The 13,451-nt window shown below is 48.0% G+C and overlaps 1 protein-coding gene across 2 annotated transcripts in view; it reads left to right on the top strand.

The window, feature by feature from the left end:
* The window catches only part of Mrc2 (mannose receptor C type 2), a 52,383-nt gene that overhangs the window by 16,216 nt on the left and 22,716 nt on the right, over window positions 1–13,451 (top strand). For both annotated transcript variants that reach the window (XM_013148362.2, XM_005001968.3), the window contains exons 2-3: window positions 11,807–12,208; window positions 13,078–13,251. In XM_013148362.2, the coding sequence (XP_013003816.1) occupies window positions 11,807–12,208; window positions 13,078–13,251 (576 nt within the window). The remainder of the gene's footprint in view (window positions 1–11,806; window positions 12,209–13,077; window positions 13,252–13,451) is intronic.

The raw sequence follows: 13,451 nt of genomic DNA, 5'->3' as shown, positions 1-13,451 counted from the left end.
TCCTTGATCTTATTTCCTCTTATCCGAACTAGTGTCTGAAACAGAGTCTCTTGCTTAAACCTCAAGAAGCAGTAGCAATCTGTGCTTGCTGAGTGCTCACCAGGTAGAGGGCACTACCGAGATTTTCTCACCTCATCCTCCCAGAATGCACCGGGCAAGTTGGATTTGTGTTTTCCTGGAGTTGGGGTTTATAGAAGTGAGGAAGCCAGCCTCAGTGCCCAAGGGTCCAAAAGCAGGGATTCAAGCCTTGGCAGGGACCTTCCAGAGAAGGTAGGTGGGGGCCCATTATTCTGTCCTTGCAGAAGTGTTGAACCTTTGGTGATAGTTTAAGGAAGATCTTTAAAGGTCTCAAGGAAAAATTCTAAAATTCACTTGACTGTAACACGCTGCCCTGCTGTCCTTTAGAATCAAACAAAACATCCTTGCAGTCAAGTCTGGGAATATAGCAAAAGCTTGTTATGGGATGTATCATGTTTTCTTAGTCATATTGCGCTGGGTTTGAGACTTATCCATGAAAGGAATGCAGTGTGTCACAGGGACATCGTGGGTGCAGGGCAGTGAACCCCTCCACCCTACTTTATTCCACCCTTTTGTTTTAAATTTCAGGGCCTCCCTCATGTTATGCAAAAGCTATATTCTCAGCCCCCACTTTCTCTCTCTCTCTCTCTCTCTGTCTCTCTTCACTTTTTTGGGGGGGGATTGAGGCAGGGTTTGAGGCTGGCCTTGAACTCATTATGTAACTCAGGGTGTCCTTGAACTTGCGGGGATCCTGCTACCTCAGCCTCCTGAGTGCTGGAATTACAGGCATGTAATACCATGCCCAGCTCTGGTCACTCTTAATAGAGGCCAGGAGAGTAAAGAATGTTTCACTGATTGGAGAAAAACACAGTAAGCATAGTAATACAAGGCCACTCTGTTTCCTCTCAGCGTATATGTGAGAGAGTGGGTGCCAAAGGGAAGGGTGCAGAGGCTTCCTCAGCTCCTGCCACCGCACACCAGCTTAGTGATGCAAGGGAGGCTCTATGACATTTCCCAAAGACGCTGGAAATCCACATTGTCACGTGAAAGCTCTCAAATTTTAAATGTGGGCTCACTTTTCTTTACACACAGTGAAGGCCAAATCTAATTTGCCTGTAGGCTGTATCAGTTTAAAATACCTGTAAGTGGTTTGGAGCTCAGCTCTGGAACCAGTCTTGGTCTCCTTCCTAGATCTTCCCCTTAAAAATTCTGTTGTCAAGATGTTTAATCTTGGGGGCTGGGGATTTAGCTCAGCGGCATAAGCGCCTGCCTTGCAAGCGCGTGGTGGTAAGTTTGATCCCCAGTACCCAGGAAAAAAAAAGATTAAAAAAGTTTAATCTCTCAGCTATTTAATATCTCCATTTCCTCATCTGTCAAATAGAAATAATTTCAGCTACTTCTGAAGGTTGCTATGTGGATTAGCAAAAAAGCCTTGGAACTCCATGCCTGAAACCTAGCAAGTGCATTGTAAATATTTACTTGTAGTATTATTTGTGTCTCATTCCTTAAATAGAGGTTGATCATTTGTCCTTGTTGATCTGGGACAGTCCTGACTTATGCTTATTCTACTGGTATAATTGTTTCCAACTCCATTTCACTCTCAGTGTTGCACAGTGAATTATATGATCAAACACTGGCACTGTGCTGTTTAGATCTTTTATACTTAATTTAGGAAAGACAGATTTCAGTTGTTTGAGTGTCCTTGGGCAAGTCACTTGACCTCTCCGTGTTTCAGTTACCACATGCTAAAAAATCCCTGTTTACATTTATTCTGTCATTCAACATGTATCTTGAGCCAGGGACCACACCGAGACCTGCAAGGTGATGGGTCAGTGAGGTGCAGAGTTGGTGAGAAACCTTACCCTTGAGTTCAAGAAGCACTTGAAACACTTGCTCAGTATTGAATTGAGTGGAATGTTAGAATTTTAAACTCTAATTTCTCATAAATCATTATGGTGTACGTTTCTTTTGTGTACGTATCGTACTGATTGATTGTACTGAGGATTGAACCCAGGGCTTTTGCACTGAGCTACCATAATCCCTGACCCTTTTATTTTTATTTTTTATTTGTTTATCGGTACCGGGGATCGAACTCAGGACCACGCGTTTGCAAGGCAGGTGCTTATACCGCTGAGCTAACCCCCCAGCCTATTTTTATTTTTTTGAATTGAGACAGGGTCTAAATTGCCCAGGCTGAGCTCAAATTTGAGATTTTCCTACCTCAGCCTTCCAGAATTCTGGGATTATAGGTCTGTGCCACCATGCATGGTTAATTTTCTTATTTAGAAAACTAATAGAAATTTTCATTATGGAAAATTGAAAATTACAGAAAAACTTAAAGGAAATCTGCATTTCTGCTGACCCCTTACCGTATTTTTGCCTTAGTCACTCACCAGTCCTCCACTCTTCTGCAACCACACGGTCAAAACTTAAGTTTTTTAAAAAACCTCTCTCCCTGACCACGTGTGGGCGTCTCCTAACAAAGGCACCCATCCTCTGCCTGCTGGAGGCCCCCGCCTAGCTCTCCTCTCTGTGTGTGATGAAGACGCTCACAACTCCCGTGCACAGATCTGAAACTTGTGTGGCCGAGTGGAAGGCTTTAAGGAGGGGTGGCCGTCGTGCGTGGGCGACGTGATCCTTACGAGTGCGCAGGGACCTCGGTCCTCCACTGGGTTGCGTCCCGCTCGCGCGCGCTCTCTCAACCGGACAATTCCGCCCTTCGGGCCGGGCGCCGGGTCGGATTGTGCCAACTCGGAAAGCCACTTCCTGCCGCCTCCGCAGCCGGCCGTCCTTGTGCGGTTCCCCCCACGGGGAAGGAAGTGGCGATGGGGCTACGTTGGCGCGGGGGCTGCGAAGAGCCGGGCGTGCGGCGCTGTGCTGAAGGGGCGCGGGCCAGCGCTGCGTGGCTTCCCGCTTCACCCTGCAAAAAGGCTGAAAAATACTGTGATGCTTCATCTGGGAAGACAAAGCCAGCAGGGGATGAGGTCGCGGGGAGGGGCCCGGGCGACCGGGACGCGCGTTCCCAGAGAACCGCGGGGCTCGCGCACCCCTGCCCGGGCGCTCACGGATGTGCGGGAGAGGAGTCGCCTGTTCCCCGGGGCCCTTCCCCTGCTGCCCTCGATTTGGTTTCGTAGGTGGAGGCGACAATCTCACCCCCACTCATTCCCTGCCACGTTGCCTGACCAATATCTGAGCGGAGAGAAGAGCATTTGGAGACGGTGGTGGAGGAGACCCGCCTGGCTGCGCAGGAGACTCCGGGCGCGCAGGCCGGGCCACGAAGCTGGGGCAGCTTTGAGGTGTGCGGCCTCGAGTCCGTGGGCGGCTAGCAGTTTGTCGAGGCTGGGACGAAGGGTGGTAGAGGAGGAAGGAGGGGCTTGGGAAAGGCGAGGTTGGAGCACGGAGGATGGGGGCAGCCCACCTAAGCTGGGAGTCTCGGTGAGGATGGGCACAGCTGGACCCTGACTGCAGGAATGTCCCCACCCCCAACCCTGGCGCTGTGCGCTACTCCTGCGGAGACGGGCTTCTGTGGGGGCGGTGCAGGGTGGGGTGCCGGGTCCGCAGGGTTGGCCCCTTAGCAGGGCGGGGCTGGCAGCTTCTGCTGACTCAGGGACATTTCCAGGCTTGGCCTCAGGGCCAAACGACTCATTGAAAACAGCTGTTCCTTTTGGCTGGTGGCTGGCAGGCAGTCTCTGGCTCTCCCTGGGATGACCCCTGCCCTCTGCCCCTTCCTAGCAGGGGAGAGGGACGATGAGGTAGAAGCTTAGGGGCTGGAGATCGCCCTGCCGTGCCCTCAAGTAGCATATCAGGTCCGTGTAGAGCCCAGCTCTCCAGGAACCAAGCCAGAGGGTCGCTAGGCCCGGAATTCCTGCTTATGACTTTTGCTCCTTAAGTCCCCCAACTTAAGACACTCTGCTTGTCTTTGCCTCTGCTTGTGCCTTTCAGAGTTTTGTTCCACTCTTTCAGCCTCTCTTTCAGCAAATATTTGTCGAGAGTGTGCCGCGTGCTGGGCACTGTGCTAGAATTAACAACTTCTCCTCCTTCCATGGTGATGTCTTCACCTTATAATGGAGAGCAGCTGTCTGGTCGAGGTCAGATCACCAGCTGTTTCTCTTGCTGGGCTGAATGGGGGAAGCTGCTGGGACAGCAGGGAGGTTTGATGTAGAGAGACAAATTGGTCAAGTCTTTACTGCCTGCCTCCTGGCTCTGCTGAAGCATCACTTGGACCTTAAGGCAAGCGGAGGAAAAGGAGGCCTCAGTGAACAGAAGGAGTAGGTGGACTAACTAACCCAGGGCACGAGTGGCTTCAGAACCACTTGCCTGTGCGTGCAGGGATACATTTCCCAGGTGATGGTATGGATGTCTGAGACGCATGAAACATATCTAGTACAGTGCCTCATAAATACTTCATCAGGATGAGATGAAGAAGGCCCAGGGGAAAATGGGGTAGGGATTCAGCTCCTCTTGGAGGGATTTTATAGCAGACCGAAGATCTCTCAGGCCAGAACAGGAAGGGTCCTGGAGCAGTGGCCTTCCCCAGAATAGAGAGCAGTCTAATATTCTAGACTATGCAATGGGCTTTAGCCCCAAAACATAGGGCAGAATGCTTTTGATTACCAGGAATGGAAACCTAGTGCAACCAAGCTCAGCCAAAAAGAGACCTGGAGTTTGGGGGTATAGCTTAGCAGCAGAAAACTAGATTTGCAAGTGTGAGGCCTGAAGTCCAATCTCCAGCATAACAGAAGACAAAGAAAAATGAAGTGATCCCAAGTGGGCATAGAATGGAGACAAGAACCCTGAGAAGGGTCACAGCCGCCAGGGGCAGGGGCTGGATATCCAGTGTCACTAGGACTTGCTTCCTCTCCTTCCAGGTCTCAGCTCCAATCAGCTCTGCTCTCTTTATATAGTATTCCCTCAGGGCAGGAAACATGGCTGTGCACTGTCCTAGCAATTGCAACAGAAAGAGAAAACTTGTATGTACTACTCTGTTTAGCCCTGTTTGAGCTCTGTGACAAGTGAACCTCACTGCAGGCAGGGTAATAAATCCTGTTGCTCACCAAGAATGAGCCTTGGATCCATCCTCACAGCACCCTGTTAATGTGTAGTTATGAGAAGGAGGCAAGAAGTTCAGCTGGTGGCCAGGTGTGTGGTGCACACCTGTACTCCCAGCACTCGGGAGGCTGAGGCAGGAGGATTGTTGTGAGTTTGAGGCCAGTTTGGGCTACAAAGTGAGTTCAAGACCAGCCTGAACTGCACGGTAAAACCCTGTCTCAAAAAAGAAAAAAAAGTTTAGCGCAGATTCAAGCAAGTAAGAGACTATGGGCTTCAGTAATGGTTAGGATTCTAATATCAACTCCATATCTTCAGTATGGAGATCATTGACTGTCAGATCATATGGCACTTAAAATTGGGATCATAGCTGCTCTCATAGGGCGTGATGACACACACCTGTAAGCCTGGCACTTAGGAGGCTGAGGCAGGAGGAGTGCCACAAGTTCAAAGCCAGCCTGTGCTACACAGTTACTTCAAGCCCAACCTAAACTACAAAGCGAGACTGTCACACAAAAACCGGGGGGACTGGGATCATACCTATATTGTTCACTTTATCATTGGTGCCTCAGAATCTGGGAAACTCTCTAACTACTGATTGAACAAATCCCATCCATCCTGTGCTCAGTGGACAACTCGTTGCCTAACATTGATTTATTCGTTTATGGAACAAGGGGCTATGGAGCCATGACCCTATGAACAGTTGGGGAGAACAATCCCAGGACTCTGGCCAGGGACCCTGCACTCTCTGAGTTGGGTGGGCATTTTCACTCCCACACTGACACCTCATGCTCCCAGGATTGTGAAGCAGGAGGCGCTGGAGGGCCTCCTCAGAATAGGGGCACCGGACCTCTGTGTCTGCCCTCCTCGGTGTCTTTGTAAGTATTCAATGAGAACAGGGATACAGAGAACCCAAGGCTGTGCTCAGCACGCCACTGACCCCTTCCCTTCTCCCTGCTCCTCCATGGGACCCTATAGAAATGGCCCTCTTTCTGTGAAGGCCCAGCCTCACTCCTCAACTCTGGGTGGAAAATGCTCCTCCCTTTCCCTTTGCCTGCACTGAGTTTCCAGAGATCTGCCCTGAGCACATGCTCAGCACTACTCCACACGAAGGATTTAAAGGCTGGTTTGTTGTCACGGCCTGTGTCCAAATCCCTAGTCCTTCTCTAGCTGGGCTACAAATCCTGTGAAGGTAAGGACGGTGCTGGGTGCTGTGAGTTTCTTTGTGGCCCCAGTGTGGCCTGCAACAAACTGCATCTACCAAGTGTTCCAGGAAGTTAGGTGGATTTGAACCCGGAACATTGGAGGAAGGAGGGGACTCACTGCCATGCCTTATGTGACGGGAGGAAGTGGAGGCCTTGAAAGGTGATGTGATTGGACATTCTAGTACCCTTCTTTCTCAGGGCCTCAGTTTCCTCATCTGTCAAATGAGGAAGGTCAGCCTGACTCGGATCGAGCCCTGCCAGAGCATGGACTTCTTTCAGACCCTTCACTTGCCATGGGATAACCCCATGTCGGTCCACCTGTAATCAGGAAGATACTGGCCTCTTGACTGCAGTGGGGTCCTGTGAGATTTTGGACCTCTCTGTCCAGTCTTATCTCTGAGAAGCATCTATAAAAACAGGCAATATTTTCTTTCTTTTCCAGTCCAAAACCCCTTCCTTACCCTCTGCTGAGGAACAGTTTAATTACTGATTATCCTCCCTGGAGTAGAATGTCTGAGACTAAAACACCTAAGCATTGAGAAAGGTTGTGCAGGTTTGGATCAAGCTTATTGTTTCTGCAGGGTGGCTGGAAGGTGTCTTGATCTTTTTGTCATACTGTAACAAAGTACCGATATTGAGTGAATTTTAAACAACAAAAATGTTTTTTTTTAAAGGCCAAGCATGATGGCACACAGCTGCAATCCCAGCACAGCACAGGAAGAAAAGAAAAAAAAAAATTATTTCTCAAGCCAGATGTGATGGCACATTATCTGTAATGCTAACTCTGGGAGAAGAATCTCAGAGACAGGAGAATCTCAAGTTCAAACCCAGCCTGGGCACTTTTGTAACTTAGCAAACTCTATCTCAAAGTTAAATAAATACATAAGAAGCTTGGGGTGAAGCTCAGTGCAATGCCCTGTGTTCAATCCTCAATACTGCAAAAAGCAGAAAAATACCATTTCTTACAGTTGTGGAGATTGAGAAGTCCAAGGTCAAGGAACTGAAAGATCTATGTCTAAAGAAGGCTCATTTCCTCTCAGCCACCATCTTCTTACTGTAACCTCTCAGAGTAGAAGGAATGAGGGGCCCTGAGTGCCTCACAAAAGGCCACTTCTAATTCCATCCCACTTAGGGTTGAGATTTCAACGCAGGAGTTTGGGGAGAGGCATAGGCATTCACATCATTAACAGGTTAACAGCAGGACCCTGAGATGGGAGAGATTCGCTGTGGCATCTGCCCTCATGGTCCTTCAAGAAGCTCACCTGTGTCCTGGCAGAGAGGATGGCCATCCTGACGCTGCACAGGGACAGGACTTGGCCTCAGCAGCTCTTCCAACCTGGTGTTGTGAACACTCAGCAATGGAGCTGGGGCAGGCACTAGTTCAGCAAAATTAACCTGGTGGGTGGACAAGTTCAGAAAGATGGACTGGCTCGTGTGACTATAATCTGAGTGAGATTCATTCATGCATGCACACTTTCATTTGTTTATTGAGAATTAATTAAGCACTATTGCATATCAGGCAGGGTTATAGGTACAGGTGAGGCAGTGGTTGAGAAGACAGAAGTCCCTAGGAGTTTATGAACCCGAGGGAAACCACAGAAAACAAGCAGAGCACACTGGACAGTGAGTTCTAACTCTAGAGATGGCAGAGTGGTTTGTATCCACCTAACTGTCTGGCCAAGAGTATTTATAGACTAAGCATAAAATAGAAAATAGAGTGGTTTAAAGACATTGGAAAGCAATTAAACCCATACAGGTCCAGAAAGGGCAAGATCCTTGAAAGAAAAAAAGCATGTAGGTGAATGGCACATTGAACCAGTGGGAACACACTGCCCAGTTTGAGGAGCTTATCAGAGAGTGGGGTTTTACTGGTTGTAGAAGCAGAGGCCAGAGTTTCGTGCTACCGTAAAGGCTAAAAATTAAGAGGGAAAAGAAAGAACCAAGGAGGTTCTTACCAGTTCCCTTCAATTTCTTAGTGACTCCTAAATTGTGTGTGACAGGGCCAGGCTCTAAACCCAGCCAAAAAAAGCAGCTAGAGGCAGAGGTTTTGGTCCCACCCTGGTGCTGAGCAAACAGGTTAGGATCCCTAATTCCACCAAGTCAGGGGCCTGGTAATCACCTGAAGGGCTTCTTTTGAAGGCCAGAAAGACCTCACTTTGTGGTTAAAAACAAAATCGAGAGTCATGCCCTAAGATTTAAGGCTCAACCAAAATAACCCTGCCTTAGAAAGCCTAAAATCAACCCTCCACAGGATCAAGGTGCTCCACCAGTAATTTACCTGCTTGCCACAATAAAACTCAACATTCTTTAATAGGAAGATTTTAAAAATTTGGGTAACTTATAACAGCAACCACAACATCCAGCATTGTAATTAAAAACATCCACAAATCCAATGTATAATAATAATTGCTAGATTATCCAGAATGTCTAATATGTAGTAAAAATTACTAGACATGAAAGCAAGAAGTGACCCAAAACCAAGAAAAAAAAAATAGTAGATGCAGATTCACAACCCAGATGTTAAAGGAAAAAAGTCAGAAAAAAAAACATTATGCGGTGATTATTTTGGACTGGGAGATTATAGAGAGGCTCCCTAAAGTTGGGACTTTTTTCCTGAATGCTTAGTGGAGGGAACTGCAAAGCTTTGAGGCAAAGAGGAGCAGGGTGGATGTGGCTTGGGGAAGGAGCAGTGTGATGGGAGATCAGACTGATGATGGGCAGGGCCTAGGCACACCCAGGCACAGCTCATAGTAAGGACCTGGACTTCTGTGTGAAAATGGTGAGTCACTTTCCAAGGAATTTAAGAGAGTGAGGGAGAGTTAGTTACCTGATTTAGTTGTTTATTTTAATCTTACTGTGAATGAGTCTGTCATTTCAAATAGTTAAGAGCCAATTACATTTCATTGAATTCTCTGTCCACATCTTCTACTTATTTTCTACTGCACTGTTGATATTTTCCTTATTAATTTGTTTATTTGGTAGAAACTTTTTATATCAGGAAGAAAATCTTGCCTCTAATTGGTTACATATAATTTGTCATTTGAATAGGATTTATCTTGTCATGAAAAGGAACTCTTTGGCCATTGAATTAATCACTTCTGTTTCGAGACAGGTCTCATTTTGTAGTGCATGCTGGCCTTGAACTCACTCTATATCCCAGACTGGCCTCGAATTTGAGGTGACCCTGCTGCCTCAGCCTGAGTACCTGGCACCTATACCTGAAAAACAGTGACAATAATAAATGTTAATAATGCTGTTACTATGTGCCAAACTGTGTCCCAACATTTTGCTTATGTTTGTTTGCTATTTGGTACCAGGATCGAACTCATGACCTCGCACTTGCCAGTCAGGAGTTTACGCCCCTGAGCTAAATCCTCACCCCATTTTGCTTACGTTATCTCATAATTTTTTTTCTTTTTTAAAATAAGTGCTGGAGTGCAAACCTAGGGTCCTGTGCATGCTAAGCAAGCAGTTTACCACTGAATCACACCCCAGGCCCCATCTCACTTGCTGTTTACAATGATCTTATGGTGAGCAAATAAAGTCATAAAGGAGTTTAATTAAGCCCTTGCTTGCATTATAAATTAAGTGAAAATCTGGACTTTGAAAACTAGCGTGTGATTCATGCTTTTAAGACATGAGCATTATCCTGAGGAGCTGGGTGGTGAGTGGGTGTAAAAATTCTGTGAAAATTGGGATATGCAATCTGTGTGTGTTGTGTAACTTTAAAATTTTTTATTAGTTCATGTTTGCTGTACCTAATGATCACATTCATCATGAGTCAGTACATGTGCATAACACATCTTAATTCTTTTTACTTCTCCTGTTGTGTTCTCTTTTTTTTTTTTTTTTTTTTTTAATACTGGGAATCAAGTGCACAACCTCATACTTGCCAGGCAGGCACTGTGCCACTATATCTCTGGCCCCCCCTGTTGTATTCTTAAGTGGCATCTGGGGCACAGGTGGAAGGTGGTAACATGTGGGTGTCAGAGAAACCTGGGTTTGCCAGCTGGCTGGGGGATATTGGAGTAGGTCATTTCATGTCTGTAAGCTTCAGTCTGTCCTCTCTTTTCTTTTCTGCTTCTCTCTTCTCTCCCTCTCTCTCCTTTTTCCTGAGGCATAATTCATGCATAAAAATCACCCTCTGATAATATACAGTTAATTGGACTTTACTGTATTCAAACTTGTACAACTAACAAAAGCAATCTAAATTTAGACCATTTTCAAGACTTCAAGCCAGGCATGGTGGCCAATGCCTGTAATCTCAGCATTCAGGATGCTGAGGCAGGAGGATCCCTGCAAATCTGAGGCCAACCTGGGCTAAGTAATTAAAAATAAATAAATAAGACTCCCAAGCACTGTACCCTTTAACAGTCACTTCCCCTTCCCATCACCCTCACTCCAGCCCCTCATTACCGCTTAGTCTTCTTCCTGACTTAGGTCATTTAAGCATCCTTCCCTCCTGTTTTGTTTTGTTTTCTATTTTAGAGTCTCACTGTGTAGTTCAGGCTGGCTTTGAACTCACTATGTAGCCCAAACTAGCCTCAGACACATAGAGATCCTCTTGCCTCAACCTCTCAAGTGCTAGGATTACAGGGATGCCCCACCACGACTCGCTCTAAACTTCCATTTCTTAGTGTGTAAAGTGGATATGCTGGGAGTGGGTTGGATTCCTCAGAGGGGTCTGTGTTCAAGCTGAGGAAGTCAAACTGCTAAATGATTCTGCCTAAAAAAAATAGTTACAGGAGGGCCAGTGGTTGAGAGAATTCTAGAAAGAGGAAAAGCTGGCACCAGTGAAGCTGAGGGACAAGGGGAGGAGTGAAATAAATATTTCCAGGCCACAGAAGAATTTAGGCAGAAAACCATGACCTGTAACAGATTGAGATGAAGGCTACAGCATGGTGCATGACATAGATACTTCTACCAGTCCTCATAAGGTCTTCTGAGAAGTCCACTTGTCCTCCCTTATCCACAGGCACAGGTTCCAAGACCCCACATGGATGTGAAACATCCCCTTGCACATCCAGTCTGCACGGACAGTGCTGAACCTGTATACACTACGTGTTGCCTATATGTACGTGCATACCCGTGATTAAATTCATACATTAGGCACAGTGAGAGAAAACAGTAACCAATAAGAAAACAGAAAAATTATTACAATATACTGTAATAAAAGTTACTTAAAACTCATGCATTGTCTGTTTTTGTAATTTTCCTGTAATGTTTCTGGAACGTCGCTTGATGTTACTGAACCTGAGGAAAGTGACACGGCACATGCGGGGACAGCTGTATGCAGTGCTGGGCTTGCTGTGTAAAACTGACCTGCTTTGGGGTGGGACAGAGGACTGGGGAAGGAATAGAGGTGGTTCGTATCTACCCTGGACACACTCCCCAGCAGGGCCTCTCTCTGCCCTCTCAAATTGTGGACAGTGAGGACTGCACGATTTAACACGTGAGAGAAGCACATGGTCTGTGTCTGTAGGCCAGGGGCCAACCAGAGTCCATGTGATGCTTTCATGTCCTGCCTTCCTTTCCAGAACCAGATGTCTTCCTCATCTTCAGCCACGGACTTCAGGGCTGCCTGGAAGCCCAGGGTGCACAGGTCCGAGTCACCCCAGCCTGCAATGCCAGCCTCCCTGCCCAGCGCTGGAAGTGGGTCTCCCGGAACCGACTCTTCAACCTGGGCACCATGCAGTGCCTGGGCACAGGCTGGCCGGGCACCAATAGCACCACCTCCCTGGGCATGTACGAGTGTGACCGGGAGGCACTGAGTCTTCGCTGGCACTGTCGTACACTGGGTGACCAGCTGTCCCTACTCCTGGGGGGCCGTGCTGGCAATACATCCAAGTCTGGCACCCTTGAGCGTGGTGACCAGACCCACAGTGGCCAGTGGCACATCTATGGCAGTGAGGAGGATCTATGTGCTCGGCCCTACTATGGTGAGAGGCTGCTTGTAGGCGAAGGGGTGTGGTCCTTGGTGTCAGAGGGGCTGGAGCAAGGGAGGGAAAGTCTCTGACGTGATAAGGCCTTTGGCCTCTGAGGGCCTTTTTCCAGTTAAACATTTAATTATAGCAGGAAGCATTTTTGAATAATTAGGAAAATTATCTTCAAAGCATTTACTTTTTAGAATTTCAAAACAGGGCCGGGAATATAGCTCAGCAGCATAAGCGCCTGCCTGGCAAGCATGAGATCATGAGTTTGATCCTTGGTACCAAAAAAAAAAAAAAAAAAAAAAAATTGAATATACCACTTACAAAATTTCAAACAGTGGAAAAATGAGTCACCTAAAATTAAGCAAAATTCCCTTCCCTCAGGCCCCTTCTCTGGAGGAGACTCCCATGGTGCACCTCCCCTGCCACGCAGGTGGTAAATGGGACCCGAGGTATCCAAAGAGGGGCCTCTTGTGGAGGCCTGCTCCATCCTTGGGGCTTTTCCTGGAAGCTACCCTGAATTCCAAGACAGAACTTGCAGGGGAAGCATGGAGCCCCTTTGCTTGGGTAGCTGAGCAGAATCCATTAGGCGCAGCCTTCTGTGGGGATCTGGGAGACCCCCTCACCCAGCTGCATTTTGGATAAAGCGGGTTAGGGAGCTTCTTCCCCTCCCCATGGCGGGTGCAGTGGACCTCTTCCAAACCCCTGGGTGACTTGAGGGAGACTTAAAGCCACTGTCTGCTCCCATTGTCCCCTCCCACCCTCTGCTGACCCCTGCCAACCTCCGGTTTGCTGGGTTATGGGAGTTTTCCCTGAGGGGTGGGGGCTGGCCAGTCTGCAGGGTCCAGATGTCAAGACCTGGCTCTTCTCCCTTGCAGAGGTCTACACCATCCAGGGGAACTCCCATGGGAAGCCGTGCACCATTCCCTTCAAGTATGACAACCAGTGGTTCCACAGCTGCACCAGCACGGGCCGCGAGGATGGGCATCTTTGGTGTGCCACCACCCAGGACTATGGCAAAGATGAGCGCTGGGGCTTCTGCCCCATCAAGAGTGAGAGCAGGGCTGTGCAGGACACAGGAAGGAGGGTGGTGCTGAGGGCCGGGGACTGAGCAGGGATCCAGTGTGAGCTTCAGAACTTTCTGACTTGGGGTGAGATGCTGCCCCTCCTTTGTGGAGCAGCCTGCATGGGGTCTCTGGGGACTCCTGTGGGATAAAGAAGAAGACTGAGTAGAGACCATTGTCCATCTGTC

Source organism: Cavia porcellus, unplaced genomic scaffold (assembly GCF_034190915.1).
Source record: "Cavia porcellus strain 051 isolate PalLab524CR breed Dunkin Hartley unplaced genomic scaffold, mCavPor4.1 scaffold_32, whole genome shotgun sequence".
NCBI classification, from domain to species: Eukaryota; Metazoa; Chordata; class Mammalia; order Rodentia; family Caviidae; genus Cavia; species Cavia porcellus.
Note: the sequence above shows the minus strand (reverse complement) of the source record. Positions and strands in the feature narration are given on the sequence as shown.